This window comes from Amphiprion ocellaris, chromosome 19 (assembly GCF_022539595.1).
Source record: "Amphiprion ocellaris isolate individual 3 ecotype Okinawa chromosome 19, ASM2253959v1, whole genome shotgun sequence".
NCBI classification, from domain to species: Eukaryota; Metazoa; Chordata; class Actinopteri; family Pomacentridae; genus Amphiprion; species Amphiprion ocellaris.
This window is the reverse complement of record NC_072784.1, coordinates 6,596,327-6,618,925: the sequence shown is the minus strand read 5'-3', so window position 1 is coordinate 6,618,925 and position 22,599 is coordinate 6,596,327. Positions and strand designations below refer to the sequence as shown.

General features: G+C 41.4%; 1 protein-coding gene across 5 annotated transcripts in view; it reads left to right on the top strand.

Moving 5' to 3' along the window:
* The first annotated feature begins 7,555 nt into the window (after nt 1–7,555).
* The window catches only part of LOC111568796 (RNA binding protein fox-1 homolog 2-like), a 63,532-nt gene continuing 48,488 nt past the window's right edge, over nt 7,556–22,599 (top strand). For 3 of the 5 annotated variants that reach the window (XR_004847360.2, XR_008599774.1, XM_023270606.3), the window contains exons 1-2: nt 7,556–8,574; nt 22,141–22,191. Coding sequence is in view for 3 of the 5 variants with exons in the window: in XM_023270606.3 (XP_023126374.2) it covers nt 8,320–8,574; nt 22,141–22,191 (306 nt within the window). In the remaining 2 variants the exon portion in view is untranslated. The remainder of the gene's footprint in view (nt 8,575–22,140; nt 22,192–22,599) is intronic. The other 2 variants (XM_023270604.3, XM_023270607.3) reach the window with 2 other exon arrangements.

The window sequence follows — 22,599 nt, the reverse complement described above, 5'->3', positions numbered from 1 at the left end:
TCACAGCGAAAAGTCTGAAATGTTTGCTAGGTTAGCATCCCACATGTTCTTTGGCTCAGCTAAAGCTAACTCTCGCCAACTTCTGGATCTCTTGAGTTGCTTGTTGTTAAAGTATCTTGCTAGAGGTGCTGAAGCTCAGAAAGTCTGAGATGTTTGTTCAAAATAAGCTCATTCTCAAGTCTTATCTGAACTGTCCTCTTTTGTTTGAACTTTCCCTAAACTTAGGAGTTAATGACAGAGCAGCATATCCAGACTCAGTCTCATTTATGTAGAGATTAAACTTCAGTGTCATTCATTGATGTTAAAGTGCAGTTTTTCAAATGTTTGTTGCACATGCTCCCGACCAAACCAGTCCAGGTGGAAGACGATGTGAAGCGAAAGCTCCAGAGGATGAATATCACACATTTACGTTGGAAATAAATGTCCTTTAATTAGACATTGTCATGCAAAAGTTGGATTTCTCTTTGTTGAGTGTTTTGTTGATGTTGGTTTCTAAATGTTTTTTGACACTCGGCCCCAAAGATTAAAACCTTTTACGGCTCACAAGCTGCAACAATTCACACGTTATCAACTATCTGTCTGACTAAACTAAGATAAAAAGTGAAAAACTGCCTGATTCCTGCATCGTGAATGTAAATCTTTTTAGTTTTTATGACCGTAAACTGAATATATTTGGGCTTGACATTTTATAAACCAAAACAAGAAATTAATTACTGGAGAAAACGATCAACAGATTAATGGACAAAGAAAATGTGTTTTCCAACATATATGGCTGAATTACTCCAACATTACAAGATACATACAATTTTAATTCAATTTTATTTATCTAATGCCAATTACAGGTCAAATTGTCTCAAGATGCTTTATTTTTATATTTTTTTGTCATATTTAAAATATGACAAAGTAAGAAATTTAAACCTCTTGACTAATCCAATTTATTAGTTGGTTTTTAAGAGACTAATTGACAATTCAAACTTTCTCCACTAAAACTAATAAACATGAGGTCAAATAGAAGGAACAGTTTTAAATACTGCAGTCCCACGACGACAAGAATGAAGTTTGTCAACAAAAACTAAATCTGCTGGTGGATTCCATGAAAGTCCTAATAAAGGATAATAAAGTGTGATACTAAAGGTTTGTGGTGCTAAACATGTCAAAGTAAAGATATCAAGTTGAACATCTGGATGGAGGTTGATAAAAGTTGACCTTCTTTCATTTCTCTGGAGCCGACTCCATGGATTTTATGGATGGTGGTTAAAGACCTGCTCTTCTAGTGGTCTTCCTTCTAGTCGCTGTAAAAAGTCAGTCCATCCTGGCCGACTTCAACACCTCTTCATGACAACTTGTTCTGCCTTGGACCTCGTGGAAACTCCAGAAACTCGGGAAAACCTGTCGAGACTCGAGGAACTCGTGGAGACTCGAAGAACTCGTCAGGTGGGGGAAGGTGTGGTGGGCGGTGGGGGGAGGTGGGGGAGTAGAGGGGGGAGGCCGCCACCCACTTCCCCGCCTACTCTCCGCCCTGACTCCACCCAGACTCCGCCTTGGCTCCTCCCATGTGGTCACTTTGGAAACTACGATGCCAAAGGGACGACGAATTTATTTTTTTGTATCTGATCTGTAGCTCAGTGAGTTAAGGATTTGCCTATGGAGCTGCAGGTCGCTGGTTCAAGACCAGACCCTTCTTAAGTTTTATCAAAATCCTGACAAAGACAAAGAAAGAAAACTGCCGGTGGCGGGTCTTGAACCTGCGACCTTCCAGTTGGTAGTCTATCCTCTTATCCTCCTGAGCTACTTGCTCAGATACTAATTCTTCTTTTTTTTGCGCATTTATCATCTATTTTTTGTCATTTTCGAGTTTTTTTTTTAACTCGAGTCTTGACTCGACCGTTTTTCTCAGGAGGTGGGACTTCGGCCTTTGTGCTGGAGGGTTGAACCCTCAGTTCCAAGACTTTCCAAAGCCTCCACACCTCCCGAGTCCTCAGGACCTGAGCTTTCACACAGTCTGAGGGCTGAAATTTTCTAAGTCCAACAGTAGTTCTCTGTTAGTTTGAACCTTCAGACAGTCCAAGGACTGATATCCTCTAAGTTCCTGAGTAGTTCTCTGTTAGTTTGAACCTTCAGACAGTCTGAGGACTGAAAACCTAAAACTTCTTGAGTAGTTCTCCGTTAGTTTGAACCTTTAGACAGTCTGAGGACTGAAATCTTACAAGTTTCTCAGTACTTCTCTGTTAGTTTGAACTTTCTGGTTAACAGAAGCCTTAAAACTTGTGACCATGAGTCTTGATTTCACATTTAGACTATTCATCTGAGTTCTTCTCAGACTTTCACCTGTGGGTTTTTTAGAAATCCTGAACAAACTTTGATTCTCTTCACTGAACAGTAAAGTTTGTGGAGATCAGAAGGTAACATTAGTTTGATCGATGCCTTCAACTACTAGTAGACTTTATCTGGAAATCAGTTTTCTGAAATGAGTTCTTAGTAACTGTCCACAATCAAACCAAGAACATAGAAAGAGGAAATGTTTGAAGAAACAACTTGATGTTTTCATTTCAGACTAGAAAACGCTTTAATACCTTTATCTGTTTTTGCTCTTTTGATCGTTTTATTGTCTCTTCTGTTTAATTTGATCTTCTAAAGTCTAACTGGTGCCCTTTCAAAGGTTTTATCTTTAGTTTGATTCTTCTTAAATGTTTAGTTTTGCTCTTTTCTCACCTATTATTCTTTTCTAATGTCTGATCTGATTTCGAAATGTTTTGTCTTTTTAATGTTTAATTGTTGTTTTTTCAAATGTTTTATCGGCTTGTTTGAAAAATTTCCTTTTCTTTCCCAATGTTTAATTTTTCGATTAAATTTTTGTTGAGGTTTTTCTTTTTAAATGTTTTACCACCTTTTAATGTTTAATTTTCTTTTTTAATGCTTCATTGTATTTTGTGTTTAATTCCTATTTAAAGTTTGATTGTCTTTAAGATTTAATTTTCTAATTAAACATTTAATTTTTTAATTAAATGTTTTGACTTTTGTTTTGTATTTTTCTAAATGTGTAATATTCTTGTTTAATTGTATTTTTTTAAATGTTTAATTATCTAAAATATTTCATCTTTAATGTTTAATATTTTTGTTTAAAAATTTTTGTTTAATTTCATAATTACATGCTTTGTATCTTCTGTTTAATTATCTAATTAAATAATTTGTCTAATATAATTTAATTGTATTTAATGTTTAATTTTCTTTTTAAAAGTTTTATTATATTAAATGTTTTTTTCCTTTGATTTAATTGCTTTTTTAACGGTAGTTTATTTCTTTAATCTTTTTTTCTGTCAAGATTTTAACTCCAACCTTAAAAATTAAATCCTTAAATCACAATGAAAATGCTTCTGTTGTCACAATCATGAGTTAGTCAATTATTCAGTTTATCAATTTAGCTTTATTTGTTTAGCACCTTTCACACAGATGACAAAACTAAACAAGCAAAGAGAAAAAAACTATGCTAAAACTATGATTAAAACTCAAAAATAAACAAAAAAAAAAGATTTAACATGGTAATAAAATATGTTGTGTCCAGGGGATGGAGGGAGTTTATTGAAGTCTTCTTGGGCTCACATGGGAAATCATTTAAAATATAAACTTGATATTCAGTCTAAGGAAACTGGAAACTGCAGAGCGACAGAAGAACCAACAATATCTCCTGTTTTCTCCTTTAATGAGTCGACTCTTCTTGTGCTTTCAGACCAAAGAACTGCAGACTCTTCATAACCTGCTCAAACTCTTGGTACAGGACCTCACTACACGGATCAAGAAGGTTTCCGTCTCATTTCTGTTCTGAAGCTCACCTTCTCCTGCTCAAACTGCTGACAAATGTTTCTGCTGCTCTAAAGTCTGCTCTCCAGAACTTCCTAAAAACTCTCAAAGTCTCTTCTGCTGCAGGTTGCTTTGTAGAACTGTTCCAGAAAACCTCACTAAACCACATGGAGGGGCCTCAAGATAGTCGTCCAAATGAAACCGTACAAAAACCAAACTAGCACAACCCAAACACTAAAGTCTCCTGCAGCCTACCAGAGAACCTCTGAGAACAGAGAATCAGGACAGGAACTCTTACCTTCTGGACAACCAGCGTTGGTTCACAAACAAGAATACAGAATGTGTCTGACCAGAAACCTCTACAGACTCACTACAGCCAAGATAAAGACACAACTCAGCTGCATCAAATCCACTAATCACTGCACACATTAGCACCATGTGCTAACTGTGGCTAAAGAACCACATTTACCAAGACAACTATCCAGTACAAAGCCCTAAAACACACCAAGAAACACATTAAAGATGATTTTACTGCTGGAAGCTGCAAGCCAACGCCTAAAGAACAACCTAAAGCGACGGAGCCAAACCCGGTTCACTGGTGAAGAGAAGCAGAGGAAATGTTTGTCTGCAGCTAAATAAAGCAGGAAGACACTGAGCTACTCAGGTGTTCCTGATAACACCAATCGGCCACCTGGACAGCCAATAGGAACACAGCCACCTGGACAGCCAATAGGAACACAGCTTACTGGAAGTCCAGAGGGCTGGGTTAGTCAAGGAAATTTAGTTTAAATTTGAAGCAGAAAGTTAACAAAGAAAGTTGAAAACCACCTTCTGATACCTGAAATCTCTGAGTTTTCACACAAAGAACACCTGAACATGTCAAACTGGTTCCATAGTAGAACCATCATTGTAAAAACGTCATAGTATGGTGTGTTGCTCAAAAAACATTAGGACCCGGCTGTCATGGGACAAACATGTAAGAAACATGAGAACAGAGAGAACCCAACCAGTAGATCACAGTTTATCATCCCCCAGTCATCTCCTGAAGTCCATATGGTGAGAGACATCAGTATCTGGTTGTTCATTTACCAGAGGATGCTTATAATCATGCTGATGTGGTCTGTACTCTACAGTATTTTAGTGACTCAATAAATACTTAAGTTGTTTTTTTAAAAATGCTTTTTAGTTTTTAATAAACATTTAATAGCCTATATGTAATCAATAAATGGCCTTTGCCTATCTTAAGAAAAATTCACTCAGAACTCTGATATGTTAACAGTACTAAATAAATCAATAAATACATGTATACACACAAAAGTAAGTTAATACATTAACTGTGGTAAGATAACATTTAGATTTTTTTTTTAAAGTTGTTTATGTTTTTGCAGAATCCAGTATTGCTCACTGGTTGGTCATTACATTTTGTTAGTTTGATTTCACTGTTTAAAATGATGCCACCTCTTTTCAGACAGAACCTGTGATCATAAAACAATACAAAATTTTTAGTTCCATGTTAATAAAGCACTTAAAGCTTTAAGTATGGCTAAATGCTTTTTTCAAAATTAAATATATCACTCCTTAGGTGGTAGTGGCCCCAAGTTCAGTAAAGTTGGAAAGATATTCACAGATTCGGACTTCCAGCATCAATAACTCATTAGATATAGGTTGTCAAAACATAAACGGTGCCTCTTTCCCATTGTTGCAAGGCAGACAATGTGCTACAAGCCCAGTTTTATCAAAAGTAGCTGTCTTTCAAGCTACAGGAATAACATTAGTGTCTATGGAGTGAACAGGGTCCGTCTGCAATTTGCAAAACCGCTGCAACAGTAAAGAGAGACAAATATTCAATAACTTCACTCTTATACATTGTAGTGTCACTAAAATCACTGCAGCCTTCAATTGGCTCCTGTTGACAAAGTGTTTTAACAGAAATGTAAATGCTGTAATTTGATTCTTTTAATGAACCATGTAACTTGAATGGATGTGATGCTGGTGTGACCACAGTGCACACGTCTGATGTTGCTCACAGTGGTCCAAGGAACGCTCAGGGAGTTTGTGTGTTTGCTCAGACTCAGGAAAAATTACAGGGAACATTGCTCCCATGGTTTCTGTTTAAGAAAAGACTAAAAACCAAACTCCTCGCTGAACACTTTTGCACTTGACTGCAAAAAAAACCCCAAAACACTATTACGTCTGCACTGCCTGTAGGCATCACGGTCCTATTATCACAGTTGAGCTTGTTTCATGGCACTTATCCAGGTTGTTTTCTCCTGACTAGATCCTTGCTTGTGTTGTATCTCCTTCCAGATGTACGTTGCTTTGAATAAAAGCGAGCACAGTGAGGAAGCCAATGACAGGAAATGCATCAAGTGGTTGAGAAGTCTAGAGATAGAGACTAGAGGACATCTTATGAGCCCGTAGAAGTGGGCTGCAAAGGCTTTGCAGGACCCTTATTCTGCAAAGTCCTCAGTCAACTGGAGCAGCTAGAAAGAGGGCCATTCAATCAACAAGTAAACCTGCAGAGAAATCTCCAAGTTGGCTTTGGCTTTAGAGGGCTGATCTGTGGGTTGTTACTGGGCTGCAAGTCGGTGATGATGCGTCTCAGAGCATCCATGAGATGTTTCTTGCATTGCAAAAGGAGGAGACATGTTTTATAGTTAGGGTTAGTAATTTAATAGTTATGATTTAGGTTGCTGTAAATCTCTAGGTACATTTTTTAGTCAATTAAATACACAACTGTATGCATGTGTGTGACAACAATGACACAGCCGATATTTTCCTCCTCTCTTGGTTTTTCCAGCTTTACCGCTGTAAACCATTTCTGTGACACCAGCAGTCATATCAGTGTTGCATTGATATAAATTTTATGACAACAAACCACAATAGTCAAGATGGAGAAGTTTCCCTGAGGACGCTGTGACTGAAGACCCACTAGAGGGCGCAAAAACATTAAAAACACTGATAGTACTGCATATCATTCCTCCAAAAAACTGAAGCTGGGAGACTGCAGGGGCCAGCTTTTGATTAATTCTTTATTTGTGTGTTTTTATTTCTATGCTTGAGACGTTTGACTATGACGGACTTTGGCGTAGGTATGCGTGATCAAAAATACACATATGAGTGATGAAGATAATTAGATTAATAAAGCGAGTATGTTTAAACCATAATAGATGATAAATGCATGAACCCTTCTATGTGTGAAACATATATGATGATATAAAAACAGATAAACAGAAAAACCTGGAATCCTAAAGTTAAATGTAGCCTTTTTTTGGTATATTGTTTACATTTTTCCCATATTTTTTTCATTTGTATTTTATTTCCCATGCTTGAACCTACTGACTATTAGGGGAGTATATAAGAAACACAAAAATTAACTATAAATATAATTACATTTATGGTGTAAATATGTTTAAAGATGCCTTGAAGGACAAAAATGTTCAGATTCATGCACATAAATTACAAAAATAAAAAAATAGGAATGAAAGCCATTGTTAAACATTCTTGTGGCTATATGATATGATATGATATGATATGATATGATATGATATGATATGATATGATATGATATGATATGATATGATATGATATGATATGATATTATATTATATTATGCACATGCATGGTTGAGCAGTAAAATAGTGCCATCTTCATACTAATTCTTGGCTGGATTGAAGGCAGTGAGTGTGGAGGAGGAGTGGGGGGTGGTGGTGGGTTATTAGGAGAAAGGAGGAGAAGGACACTCAGGAAACGCAGACCTCAGAGCAGCCCACCTCCTCTCCCAGAGCCCGGCGTTCGCGGACAGATCTGACCGCGGATCAGCGCACTCGGCTCCCTCCAACACTACGAGTTACACCAACTGGGACTCAGACCAGAGGAAATCGTGTTCGTCGGTAGCCAGGTCCACACGCCAAGACTCATCCACAGCAGAGCACGGCGAAGGATCGGACAAGAAGGGATCGAGGATCCAGGGGAAGGAAGAACGCTCCGAGCCACACGGGGAGTTTTGAGGCAGAAACACAATTTAGAGGAGAGAGGACTGGCCGGCCCCGCTGAAGGAAGGAGTAGTATTACGCGTAGCTAATTTCCAACATTTTCTATTCTTGGCAGCGGGAGTGTGCTCTCCGAGCCACATTTATAAAGAGAGCTAGCGGAATGTAATGCTAGCAAGCTAGCTAATGTTAGCTAGCTAATTAGCTCGTCAGGCATCTGAGAGTCAGACGTGTGATCTTTATTAAAATAGGTCAGTGTTTGGCGTCGCTTCACTCTTCTTTTTTTCTTGGAAAAAGCTGTACTTAATGTGCTTCGTGTAGGATCCTGGCATGGTCACAATGATCTGCCTCGCATAGCTAAAGCTAAGTTAGACAATAAACAGTGGAGGCTTCCTATATATTGATGAGAATCTGTCCGGTATTATAGGGAAAATCCATTGTGATTATCGAGCTGTGGACAAATCAGAAGGCAAAGGTAGAAAAAAACAAAACAGAACAAGACTTTTGACTGGTGACTGTCTGCCGTCCAATGTTAATGTCGACCGACGTTGCATCTATAATGCTACCCGTTAGTCGGGGAATAATGGACCGGGAAAGGGACATTGATACAGCGGCCGGACCCCTCGCCAACGCGGCCGGGGGTCCAGCGGTGGTCCGGGGGATGAAGCGTGGAGACCCGGAGCCTGACGCTCAGACAGCCGCTGCCCTCACCGACTTGGCCGGGGCGGAGTGCAAAAGACCAAGAATAGACGGGACCGAGAGTGTTGTTGGTGACATTGGACAGGTATGAATCCACTGTAAACACAAAGGAGCCATTCCTCACATCTGTGTCGTTTTGTTTCCATCTTAGCTCTCTGTGTATCAACCTCTGCCCTCCCTTTTTCTTCTTCTTCTCCTCTCAAAACCATTTGTTCCTGAGCATCAGCAAGGAATGATGTTTTGACAAGCTCCTTTTCTCTCATCAATAACACCGTCATGTATCATTGCAACAAACGGGAAATCATTGTATTTATTTTAGATCTAAGACTTGCAAAGAAGTGTGACTGTAGTGAAATGTTGTAGTTGAAATCCTGTAGCTGTGCTCCTGGAGTGAACATGACCAAGCCAGACAAAGGTAATATGATACAGGCTCCATTGCTATGACAGACAGCACCACAGCAAAAGATCAGAGCCATTCATCATGCCTGTCTCCCAGAATGTAAACCGGTGCTTTGTCACATGTTCCAAAGCACAGTGTGTTTTCTTATTTTTATTTACATGGATGAAATCAGTCAGATTGCGATGATAATTTGCAGCGAGTCACCACCAATCCTGATACCCACGGCATGTGCCATTAATCGCTCCATGCCCCCCCCTTGATTGTCGCTAGGTGTTAAAAGGGAGAGGCAGACAGGGATTGGGGGAGGGGTCACCACAGTGAAAGACAAAGAACAGAGCTTTTTTTTTTGCTGGAGGCTGAAGGAGCGAGGGGGCTTCGGGGGGCCCTCCTTCCTCAACACGGGTCTCCCCTGCTTTCATGACTCGACTGCTGAGACAGCAGAGCATCAGCAAGCGTTCCTGCCTCTCCGGACTAATCTGTGTATATTACAGTAATCCAGAGGTCTGATGAGGCGCCTCTCTTGCTGTTTATTTCTCTCTGGCTTCCTGGTCTCACAAACGCACATCATTCTTACACCTACAAACATGTACCTCGGAGTTCCACCAATCCAATAGGAGAAAGGAAAATTTTAGCTGACATCTGGTGTTTTAGCACGGGGGAAAACAGCACTAACTGTAGTCGAAGGGCAGGCGGACACGGCTTGAGGTCATCCGCAGGTAATTGAATTGTGGGGAACTGGTAAAGTACTTTAAACCCTCTTTTCGACCGGGGTGGAGCCCGTTCGGAGTTGGAGCCGGTGCCCAACTTGGCGCCGGTTTTTTGTCTTTCCACCACCGGAGCTGCGGCTCCGGGCTCCAAAAACTGGGGCTTTTTCGGGCACCAACTCGTTGCTGGGCCAGACTTGGCCAGAGTTGAGAGCCGAGCACGTCACGGGCAGAGGGCGGGGTGACATCTAAAAAGATAAACCTAGATATGATCATCAACATATTGTGCGTGTTTAACCGCTAAGTAATCAATGCAAGCGTAGTCGAAGCTAAGTAGCTAAGCTAACGCTAGCACGTTTACTGTTAAGTATCCAAACGTCTTTGATAATTACCTTTCTTCTCAAACGTGATCGCCGGGCATTGGAACGGCGACGCCGATGGGTAACCCCTAACAGAAGGTTTTGCTGTTCAGCCATGGCGAGACACACTAGCAAAGCCACGTACACCACTCCAATGAAGTCCTCCATTGTTGTTGTGTGGGTTTCGGCGTGAACGCTGTTGAACGGCTACGTACGCAGTACGTACACACGTTTTGTGGTGGCGCAATGACGCAGCTCCAACTTTGCTCCTTCTGAATGGAAACACAAACCCGTTTTGGGGCGGCACGAGATTTGAACCAAAAAAGCACTGGCTCTCAACTTTGAACCAACCTAGCACCTGGTGCTCTTTGGTCGAAAGCCCTAATTGGCTGCGCAGCAGACCTGCCACAAAGACAAACAGGTCCCTTATAATGCTGCGATGTTGGTAAGCTTCACAGAGGATGGATAGTGACGATTGTAAAGGTTATAGCCCGCCGGCAAAGATGACATGACAATGAAGCACGGCACAGAAAGGATTCTGGCTGCCCATCAGCTCTATTGATTGCTGGGCACTGGGAGGGGGGGTCATGCTAATGGAATGGACTGGAGCAGAGAGATGAGTGAGTGGATGGATGGATGGATAGATGGATGGATGGAAGTTGAAAGGAAAGTAATCTGTGAAGCGATACAGGAAGAAAAACTAAAAGGACAAAGAAAAGGACAGAAATGGAAACAATGTGCAGGAGGGGAAAAGTGACTCGGATGGATGTGACTGGGATTGATAGATGTGTGGGGAAATAAAGGATGGAGGCAAGGAGAGAGAGAGGACAGAAAGGAAATCAGAGCCATTAGCTTGCATCCACTAGGGATCATGATAAAGGATGAAGGGAAAGAAGTGATGGATGGCGGGAACGACATGAGAGATAAGCGGCGGGATCGGGCCTGAATGAAGATGAGTATTTTCATGACGCTACGCGGTGGCGGATAAATAAAAACTGGAAAATGACATTGAGGGGTTACGCCAGCAAAATTGGTAGTTAAGTAGCGGCGATGCTGTAGCTGCACGCGTGCTCGGGGCGGAGAAGATGAGTTCAGAGGATGCTCGTATAACCGAACGCACCCGGCAGTTACGGTAGGATTCCCGCTGAGAGCCGGAGCGAGTCGGACCGCTGACCTTCCCGGCTGACTGTAAATCAGGACTGTAATAATAAATGAGAGTGCAGCCCTCCTCTCTTTTGTTGCTCTCCTCCCCCCCACCTCTCCTCCGCCTCATACAAACTGCAGACCCCTTCACACCCCCACCCCCTCTCTAGCTGTCCTCTGATTTGTCCCCCCTCCTCCTGCCTTCCTGCCTGCCTGCCTGCCTGCCTCCCCCCCAGGCATATTTCCAGATTGCTAATTGACTCCTGGTTTGCAGGCAAACCCTCCCCCCCCCCTCCATTCACTCTCTGCTGTCCCATCTCTTCCCTGCCATTTTTGATCATCTCTTCATTCCTCCCATCACTCAAATCCATGTAATATCTCCCTCGTGTTCCACCTCTAAATGTGTCTTGTCTGCTTGTTTCTCCCCTCATCTCCTTCATCTCCTCACTCTCTCTCTTTTTTAAATTTTTTCCCTGCTCTCTGCCGGTTGTGTTGACGCTTCTCCCTCGAGGCAGTGCCGTGGTCCACTCGGATGTAGTGGGAGTACAGTTCCTAACTCTCTCCCTCCGTCTGTCTCTCTCGCCGTTTCGGAGAGCCGATTTGTCCTATCGTTGGCAGTAAAGAGGCTTTGTGTCGCACTAACGAGATCAAAGCTCATTTAGGAGAGGGCATTAACCAGACTGATCGCTTTAATGGGTCAAAGCCAAGCGAGGGGGGCAAGTTGGGGGGGGGGGGGGTGTTGGTAGTTGATATGAATGAACAGATCACTTACATAGGTTGCTACCAATAGTGAACGGTTTGTGTTTCGCAGTAGCAGTGTTCGAGGAACTGCAGTTAAACTTTCATCTGCCCAGGAGCAGTCTGTCATATTGGTTGCTAATGATAATGTATCCCCTAGTAGGGAGCCAGCGGTTGCCTTAGAAAACAGGCATTAAAGAATACTCTGTAGATTTTCCTCGGCACTGCCGGTAAATTGCACCAGACGTCTGTAATAGTTTTTGCTGTTAAGTGGACAGAATCTTATTCTCTTGGATGTTTCATATCAACCCTATCACATCAGAGCAAAACTACATATCAACAAAAAATATGGAGTGATTATTTGACAATAACTTGACAGAGAATTAATCAGCATTTTTTTTTAAACATTGATTTGTCAAAAAAAAAAAACAGACAAAAAATAGCAAATTCTGGTTGTTGCTGTTCCTTGGAGTGAGTAAGCAGCTGCATATGTAGATTATGCATGGCTCTAAACATGCAGCCCGCAGGCCAAAAGTGGCCCTCCAGAGGGTCCAATCCGGCCCTCAAAGTGTAAAAATTACAGAGAAGGCATTAACTGCAGATTGTAAATTTGTAAAATTATAAATTTAAAATAATTTCCAGATCACAACGAGTTGTTTTGATCATAACGTAAAATACTAGATTGTTCATTGTTGCTTTGTTGTTTTGTGCCTCAGTTTTGTAATACTTTGTCTTGTTTTTGTTTTTTGTCTGTCTTTTGTCATTTGTCTCATGTTTTTCTCGTTTTGTGTTTCCTTTTTGTCTCTCATAATGTTTTATAAAAAGAGAATTCCTTACATGTGAACATTTTCAGAATGTGCTTTTTTGCACTAAAACAAAGGAAAAATGTTGAGTTGTGTTTATTTATAGGTTATTATGCTGTGATTTTACTGGTCCGGCCCACTTAGGATCAAATTGGGCTGAATGTGGCCCCTGGCCTAAAAGAATTTGACACCACTGCAGTCGAAGAAGCGGGAAACAAAACCATTGCTGCATTCTACTTCCTGTATATGCAACAGCTGCCCTTACAACGTCATTTCATGCAGTACGCACACTATTTTGACATACTTATCATCATAATATTACCCTCTGCTCATAGGCTGCGTGCTCTCAGCGACTCAAACTTGTTTATACAATACGCTGTGACATATATAAGGGAACATACATTGCTGGCCATTCTGTAAGGGTGAGAATGGCCAGAAAAGCATCTGGGTTGCATACTGTTCAGATATCCTACTATGATTACTGCCCTGCATTTGACACAGTATGTGTTGGGACATGCTAAATCTTTCTAGCATACTATGTGGTATATTAGTATGGCTATTGGAACATGACACAGCTGTTTGCCAACTGCTAAAATACCTAAAAGAAGAAGAAACAAATCTTCTGGTCATCTACAAAGGAAAAATACTGAGAAGTCTTCTCAAATTGTTCCCGATTTGAAAAGTTGTGATTATTCTCTTATGTCGGCCAGTATTAGCTAAGTTTAATGCCGTCCAGAGACGAGGACAACAAAGGCTAGAATGTCAGAACTTATTTAACAAAGATGTGTTCCTGTCCCAGGAAGTGCATTAACTCTTGCGAAAAAGTCAAAAAATCACCTCAAGCAAAGGGGAACATTCAGTAGTTCCCATTGCCCCATCATGAGGAATGTAATCTGCAGATTAATCGGTTGTGGAAAATAATGATAAATTGCAGCATAGAAATATCCATAGGAGGGGAACAATGTTACAAAGAGGCGGGACAAGTGCAGGTCAGGTATTTTCAGCCTGTGCTAGTGTGTGTTCATGTGTGTTACAGAAGTTTATACACAAACCTACCAGGTCTCATGTTAGGCTCCTGTTTAATGATTGCCGTTAAACTTTGAGCCATAGCATGGCAGAGTCACCCTTGACTTTTGAACTGGCAACGATAAGCTAAAAATTGCCCAGACGAAGTTGCTCAACTCATATTTTCTCCCTCTCTCTCTCCCTGTGTCTGTTTAGTTCACCATGATTTATTAGCACAAGTGCAACAGTGGTTTTGCTAAGACATTAAGAAGTAATGAGACTGGGGGGAAAAAAGGAGGAAGGCACCATTCATAAAAAGGACACAATAGATTTGAGATCTCTCTCTCGCTTGTTTTCTCCCCCTGGTTTCAGCTTCTTAACATGACACTTGCATGTTAGCTCTCCCTTTATGGTCATCATGTCGTTGCTCCCCCACCCCACATGCCTCCTCCCCAAGGCTGCCCCCAAACTGTCACATGTGCTCGCATCTCCGCCCACACACACAGCGAAATGTCAGTTCAGTGTTTCCCTTACATGGGGTCATCTGTGATGCACTGCTGCAGCATTGTCACAGCCGTGTCAGTGTCATGAATAACGACAATTCAGTTATGAAATATACCTGAGTCTTGTGTGACGATGAGTCGTCCTTTTTAAAATTTAAGATCATAGCATGGAAATCTTTTAGACCGCAAAAGTAAAGGGAAACTAACATATCTGTTGCTCTTTGATTTGAAGCTTTTATTTATTAAGCATTTTAACATATAATCCATGTCCATGAAGCATGAAAGGCTTGTATCGACAACCTAAAGTAATTAGATACGACCAGAAGAAAACAATGAAGCAGCCTGTGCAGCATGTTGGTGGAATGTAACACTTGTAAGCCCATACTGTAAAATAAATCAAACAAATTTACAAGTTGTCCGAATTGTAGTTAGCGATGCATTATTTGCATCAAGTTTCATGTCACTGATGCAGTAAAATATATCCATTCCATTTTGGTTATATGATTTAAAGTAGGGGTGTCAAACATAGAGCCCTGCGGGCCAAAAGTGGTCCTACAGAGGGTTCCACAGGATGCCTTTGTAAAGTGTGAAAATTACAGAGAAAACATTAACTGCAGATTGTAAATTTGTAAAACTATAAATTTAAAATAATTTCTAGATTATAACGATTAGTTTTGATCATAATGTAAAATACTAGATTGCTCTTTTGTCATTTTGTGTCTCATTTTTGTAATATTTTGTCTTGTTTTGGTTGGGGTTTTTTTTGTCTGACTTTTGTCGTTTGTCTCACGTTTTTGTCATTTTGTGTCTCATTTGTGCTGTTTTGTTTCCTTTTTGTCTTGCTTGTGTTTGTCATTTTGTGTTTTGCTTTATTCATTGTTTTGTGTGTCATTTTTGTCATTTTGTTTCACACTTTTGTCATTTTCTTGTCTCGTTTGTGTCATTTGCGTAATTTTTTCTCTCATTTGTGCCGTTTGTCAATTTTTTTGTCACTCTTAACTTTTTGTAAAGTTTTTTTTGTTTCATGTCATTTGGCTCATTTTTTGCCATTTTGTTTCTAGCTTTTGTCGTTTTGTGTCTCATTTTTGTAATATTTTGTCTTGTTTTTGAGTATATATTTACCCTGGCACACGTAGTATCTAAAATAGTCTACAGTCCAGGATAGAGGCAGAAGCAGAATTCAAACTTGGGAACATAAACAAAGCGTGCATGCAAATCTTGTTTCTAAAATGAGCTGAATGCAGTTATTATAAAGCCTCCACTATACTCCATGTGACTGTGTACATGGACAGCTGCAAACACTATGGATGTGTAGTTGTTGTACTTTTGTTCCAGTGAAAGTACTCCGGTCAGTCTACACATTAGGTTGTAATGTTCCACGCATGCACACTACTGCTTTTCACCGCACAGACACAAATGCACATGGACGTCTGTAGAGGAGTCCACGTGAACTCTTTGTGGACGTGGGGAGATGACAAAATTTATGTCATGCTCATCCTCGCATACTTGCGGAATGCGGAAAGTACAACCCTCGCCTAAGAGGGAATTGTACTTTTTAGTCAAGACGTACAGCGGTTGCACTGCAGATGCATTAAACTTAGATGGTGATTCATCGTAGGGTTCAACCGTTTGACACTTGAAACGCTGCCACGGAAAGAGATGGATGCATTATCGTGCAGCATTGTGTATTTAGAGGTTGGTGCATGGGATTCTAATTCCATACACTTTGTCAAATTCAGTAAAAATCTCATGGGCCAAGTTCACTAAGGTCTGTATCAGTATGCAACCACGTGAATTCCAGTTAAAATCATGACTGTAACTTTCATGAATACCCACATACAGTATATAACAGAGGTGATTACACCCTTGTACAATATCCCTTAATTGTCAAATTATTCTGATTTTATCAGACCTTCGCTAATGAAAGAGCAGATTTTGCAAATCTGCTTTTTCATTATCTTTTCTTAAAAAAATAGAAAATCAATCAACTCTTCTTGTGTCGAACACTCTGAATGGCTGTTTAAGCAACAGATTTCTGTTCCAGCTACACATATAAATAAAAATCTGACAATAAAAATGGAATCTAATGTTTTTAAAAGTAATTTTTCAGTCGAGCTGCCATCAGTAGTCTCAAGCTCCACCTTTAACACATTAGCATAATGCTTTCACATCCTCTGACTTACTGTAGGATAAAGGCAAGGAGAAGTCATTTTCCATTTGTTCAGCAATCATTACAGGCACCGGTAACATTCAGAAAACACGGCGACTGTCTGTTGCTGCAGGGACCTGCATCCAGTTATGTGTGTGGGCCACACATCAGCACCTGAAAATTGTAACTTCAGGTCTGTTGTTATTACCGGTGCACACATTCAGCAAAGAGGAAACATCAGTCATCAATAAGTCCACCCAGTAAAAGCCTTAGAGCCCTGTTTTGTTACTGTCAGATTGGAAAAAATAACTGTATCCAGTTCATATCAGAGGTGTCTAAGACTCCTACTCTTTTACAAAGTACATGAACTGAAAAGAAAGCAACACAAGTAGCTGTAGCTTTGTGCCATTCTGTGTACACACATAAGAAATACGCCTTCAGATTCGGGGGGAAGCTTGTCTCGTATTTCTGCCCTCCCTCTTTGTTGTCTTTGTCCGTTACCTCTAAAGCGTTTATCATTTTTAACTTCATCATCTGGCTTTGATATACCTCTCTGTCCTCGGCTCTCTTCCCTTCCCTCCAGTTGGCTTTGTGGAGTTGTGAGGTTGCCGCTGATAATGAGCCAACGACAGATATTGCTTCAGGAATGATTGAAATCTATGCAGTGTGTATTTGGTGGTTGTGGTTTTGCAGTGGTGTTTAATGATATTTATCTTAAGTGAAATGGTCATTTGTCTACTACTAGATCTCCAGACCCTCCTGTGTCGAGGTTTTGGTCTTCGGCGTAATGATGTGTCGGTGGTAGCAGGTGGGGATTTTTTTTCTTACATTTGGCGATATGAGACCATAAAGCCAGACGTTGGCACAGTCCACCTCCTCAGGCTGTTCTGCTAGGGACCACTGGATGCCTGCAGCAGCCCATTTAATTACCCCCACTCCCCTCCCTCCGTCTCCCTCCCCTCTCACCATCTGTTGACCTCATGTCATTTCGCCTTCCTCCACCACTGCTGCTCCTTTTTCTTCGCCCATTCGCTCCAGCAAACTCCCCAACTTCTTTCCGTCTCCTAAAAACAGCAAGTTAGACGGAGAGAGAGAAAATAAACAAGAGAGACGCCCTTTAGTTTTTGCCCTCCGTGGAGTCGGAGGGGGGACGGAGAGTGTTTATGTGTGTGTGACTGGTTTTCTGTGCTGTTACTTATCCCTGCCAGTGCAGTCTAAAGCCCTCATGGTCGGCCAGCCGGCCAGCAGGCGCCTTCAAAGACTCCTCCTCGCTCGCAAACTGTATGGAATTAACTTAATGGAAACTTGCGAAAAGTCCCAGGCTGTGTGCATTTTTCATTTATTTATTTGAAAAGAGTGACAGGCACAAACACGAGCTCCTTTTGTACACTCTTCAAACCCTGAAGCTATGTAATATGCTTAAAAGCATATGGAAAGTGTGTGTGTGCTCGCTTTTGTCTTGAAAAACTAGGTATCAAGTTCAGACCCCCAGTCCCTTCCCCCACCCTTTAAGAAAATATAAATCACATGGCATTCCTCACTTATGACTCATTGTCTCCGTTTTGCAAATGTTTCACTGCTTTAAATTTCTCTGCCTTTGCTTGGCTTTGGCCGTCTTATTACCCACATTCCTCCTCCTCCTGTGTGTCTCTGCTCTTATTTTCATCTCGTTCTCTCTTTTCTTTTCTCCTCCCCCATCCATCCATCCATCCATCCCGCTCCTTCCCTCCCTCCTTCCTTCTTCTTTTGCAGACAGATTGATTCCAGATGTTGCTAAAGTCTCCCCTCTCTCCCTCCTTCTGTTCTTCCACATAAACTCCTCCTCCTCTTTCTTTTTTTCCCGCTCCGTTCGCTGTAGAACCAACAGTGACTCTACAATTTGATGGTCAGGGATAATTTTGGTTTCACCGGCGTTCCAGTTTTCCTCCCAGTTCTCGTCGCTCGAGCTACACCCTTACTTTGCCTCTTTGTGTGATTAAAAACACAATTCTCATCATCCATCATTTGTAATTGTATGTGTTTTTAAAGCAGTGTGGCTGTATTACCGCCGCTGAAGCAATATAGCACAAACACAGCACCGGTTTCTGGTGCACCGAAACCACAGTGTCACTTCGGTCCCGTTTGAAATACACTGCAGTGTTGGTAACTCTCTTTTTATTTAAAATAGGAAGAGTTCTCTCATTCCCGTTGACATTGCCCAGGGCTTTGTAGACTTGGTATTTTTTCCGTGAGCCTCTCTCCCTCCCCTCCCCTCCCCTCCCATACTGCATTTCCATCTGCGCTGTATTGAGCACCAGCCGCTTTCTACACAGTCAGTATGTTGCTCAATCTGAGTCTGTCCATTCCCCCTGTAAATGCGGCACACCAAGGAGAGTGTTCCCCCTGGGGACGAGGCACGAGGGGGGGAAATTGGTTCCAGATGAAACAGGAAGTGGAGAGAGGAGACAAAGAAAGGGCTGTTTCAGACAGGGGAAAGGGAGGACGGGCCCCGAGTCTGGACACACACACACCCAAGAGTCTGAGTTTGCAGCTCGTGCATCAAACGAAAAAACGCTTTCTCATTGCTATTCTTTACATCTGGCCCGCTTTTTTAACATTCGCTCCCATTCCCCCTCGGCTTTCCTGGAGCCCACTCTGTCTAGACGCCTCCTTCCTCATTCATCCATGCATCATCTTCACATCTGTGTAGCCCGCACATCTCCAGCCTCACAACGAGTTGGACTGCAGATGCTAGCTCTCCTGCAGTAATAGCCGCTTATTTGAAGTGTGTGTCAATGGGCAACTCCATCTCCACAAAATTACACTCCTAGAGAACTGAACTAAATCCTCAATTCTATTTGAGAGAAATGGAATTTAAAATGAAAGTTTTTTGTGCCACCTGTGACTGATTCAGGAGACCAGGGTTTAAGTTTAGGCATCAAAATACTTGTTTAGGTTTAGGAAAATAAAATCAATAATTGATTAATCATTAATGTGAATATTGTAGAGCTGACATTCTTCCATGTATTGTCAATTTCTTCAAGGATGTACGTGGGATTTTTATGCCACAGTGGTTTGATTACACCAGCCAACTGCTGTTAGAAATGTAGTCTTAATAGGCTAAGGCTTGACTTGAAGTTGAACTTGCTGGACGTAGGCGATTGACTGCAGTAGAAGTTTCTGTGCCTTGTTGCTAGCTAATCCCCCACAATGCTCTCTGCCTGCAACATGGAACAGCCCATAGTTTGAACAAATACCTCTTTGGGTCGCAAACAAAATTCTAAGAGGCTCCACCTGCTGGGACAACCAGGTACTACAACTTATCTGAAATACTTTTCTGACATGTATGTCTTTCATCTTCGACTTTATTGATTTAAATACAAACCTTTCACTACACATTTGAAACCTCTCCATTTTCTGGGTTACCAAGGTGACAAGACCAGCCCCATCTAATATATCAGGGCTCTAGACTGCAATCAAAATGGTTGCATTTGCAACCTTTTTTTTTAAAGAGTGCGAGTTAAAATTTCAAGTGGTCGCATTGTGCATGATGATCATTAAGCTGTATTTGTGTCACTCTGACCAGCACAGGCAGCTACTGTGTTTACTGCAGCAGTGGAAAGTATTACTTTTGATACTTTGGTGTACTGTAGTATTTATACTTAAGTCAAAGTCAACTTTATTGTCAATTCTTCAATATGTACATGACATACCAAGAATCCAAATTACGTTACTCTCTTCGTGCAACAGTAGACATTTAATAAACACTTAGAAAATAAGATATAATAGGGCAAAAAAGAACAAAGGAAGCAAAACTAGAGCAAACCTACATGTGCTGTTTTTCCGTTCATAGAAAAGACCGCATGTAAAGAAAGTCAGTCAGTTATATATTGGACAAATGTGACATTAGAACGCCCTAGTTTAACTCTTTTCAACATCACTTTTGGTCACACACCTGTCTAAGTGCAACAGCTGCTGCAGCCTGCAATGTGGGGCGTTTAGGGAACAATGGTAAATTGTAGTGTCTGTCAATAAGCAGATGTTCAGCAAGTGATGCGTTTTGCCTGTGACAAGGTAGGAGGTGCGACCAAATGAGAAAGTTGATCGCTACTGGTGAAGAAGTTAGTCTGGAGCCCTGTACAGTGAAGCCCGAAATTATTCATACCCCTAGCAAATTTTGACTTCAAGTTACTTTAACCCGCAAGTTTTTTTTGATTTGGAAGTGACACAGGTGTGTCCCAAAGGATAAGATGATGGACAAGAGGCATCATTGTGGAAAATACAATGTCTCAGCTTTTATTTACATTTAAAAGTAACTTTAAGTTAAAATTTGCTAGGGGTATGAATAATTTCGGGCTTGACTGTATATGGTTGATTGGCTGAAAAGGAGCAACAGTAAAGCAATTTATTGAGAAACATCTGTCGATTAGAAGTAGATTTGTGATGTTACAAATGCAGTGTAGTCATATAGGAGGGTAATTTTGTGGAAAATGGGGCTGCAAAGGGCCGTTACTGTGGCCTTCCCTCACACACTTATCCTTGATTGGCTGGATGAATGCTGTCAGGAAGTGATTCCCGCAGCAGGCAGCTCGAGGTCAGGGCCAGGGGGTTAAGTCTGTTGACACTATTCAGAAGTCAGATCTGCCCTTCTCATTGCGGTGGCAGTACACAACCCACACTCAAGCTGCTTCATGAATGGAGGAGCACATTCAGGCCAAGGGGCAGCGCATGGATTTGAAAGATATCGCTGATTAAATGTAATGAACACATCAGCAGTTCTAAAGACTACAGATCCCCCCTCCATCCCCCAATATATACTCATGCACAGACACACATCTTCCTTTCTTTCTTTCTTTCTTTCTTTCTTTCTTTCTTTCTTTCTTTCTTTCTTTCTTTCTTTCTTTCTTTCTTTCTTTCTTTCTTTCTTTCTTTCTTTCTTTCTTTCTTCCTTCCTTCCTTCCTTCCTTTTACCCCCCTCCTCAGACCTTCCCCCTTATCCTCGGCCTCCTCCCCTCCCCCCTCTCCCTCCTTGCCTGGTGAGGCTCATGCTTCAGCTCCTCCTCGAGAGCAGAGGCATGAGTCTCACTAGGCGGTCATGTTTTCTCTGCAAGGCATGCCAGCAGGCTAGACTGTGCTGGAGTCATCTCTCTCACTGCTGTCAAAATATCATCATTTGGGTTAACTTTCCCCCCATTGTTCCAGTCCCCCCCTCCCTCTCTGTCTTTCTGGCTTTTCGTTCACCTCCTCCTCCTCCTCCTCCTCCTCCTCCTCCTCCTCCTCCTCCTTCTCCTCCTCCTCCTCCTCCTCCTCCTCCTCCTCACCTAGTTCTGCCGCAAACAATGGCTCCTCTCGCCGGGGCAAAACGACACAGAGGAGAAAATAATAGTCACGAAGAAAAGAGAACGAAAGAGACAGAAATAATCTAATTAAAAGTAATTACAGAGCAATTAACCACAACAGTGGTTTCTGAGCGGGGTCGATGAGGAACGGGGGGCTCACCCTCTGCTAGTGACTTTTGATTGGTTGGTACGGATTAATATGAATGCTTGGTGAGCTGCAGTGATGGTTCAACAGTCACTGATCATTGTTGGTTTTATATATTCCCTAACGCTGGAAAACAGTGTGATGATTAAAGCTTTCAGCTTTTTATAGACACCGACTGTGACAATATTGTAAGACAGTGAAGAACATCCTGTTATACAATCTTTCTGCTTTGAGTTTTTTTTTTCTCTTGTAGGTTTAAAAACAAGTCGGCTTGAGTGCATTTCATCTGAAATTTGCAAGTTTTTGGCCCGTCATGCTGCATTCACTCATTTTCAAAAGCCCAGCCACTCATGCTGCTCTCATCCCTCCTGTTGTCTCTTGCAGAACAATGAGCCTTTAAACCCCGGTTTCCATGGATACCCACCTCACAGTCAGGTAAGAGATTAGAGACTGCTTGCAAATCTCTGTAACAATAAATTAAAAAAATAATGTAATACAGAATCTTTGACTCACTCAATATGCTTGCTGCTTTGAACAATGGATGGAAGCTGAAAGAGACTTTGTGAAGTCCAATTAATCCAATGCTGCTTGTTCAATGGATGTATAAGAAAACTGAAATTAATGAGGCTGTATAGCACAGGGGTGTCAAACTCATTTTAGTTCAGGGGCCACATTCACCCAAATTTGATCTTAAGTGGACCGGACCAGTAAAATCACAGCATAGTAACCGATAAATAACATCAACTCCAAATTTTTCCTTTGTTTTAGTACAAAAAAGTACATTCTGAAAATGTTCACATTTAAGGAGCTATCTTTTTACAAAACATTATGAACAAATTGAAA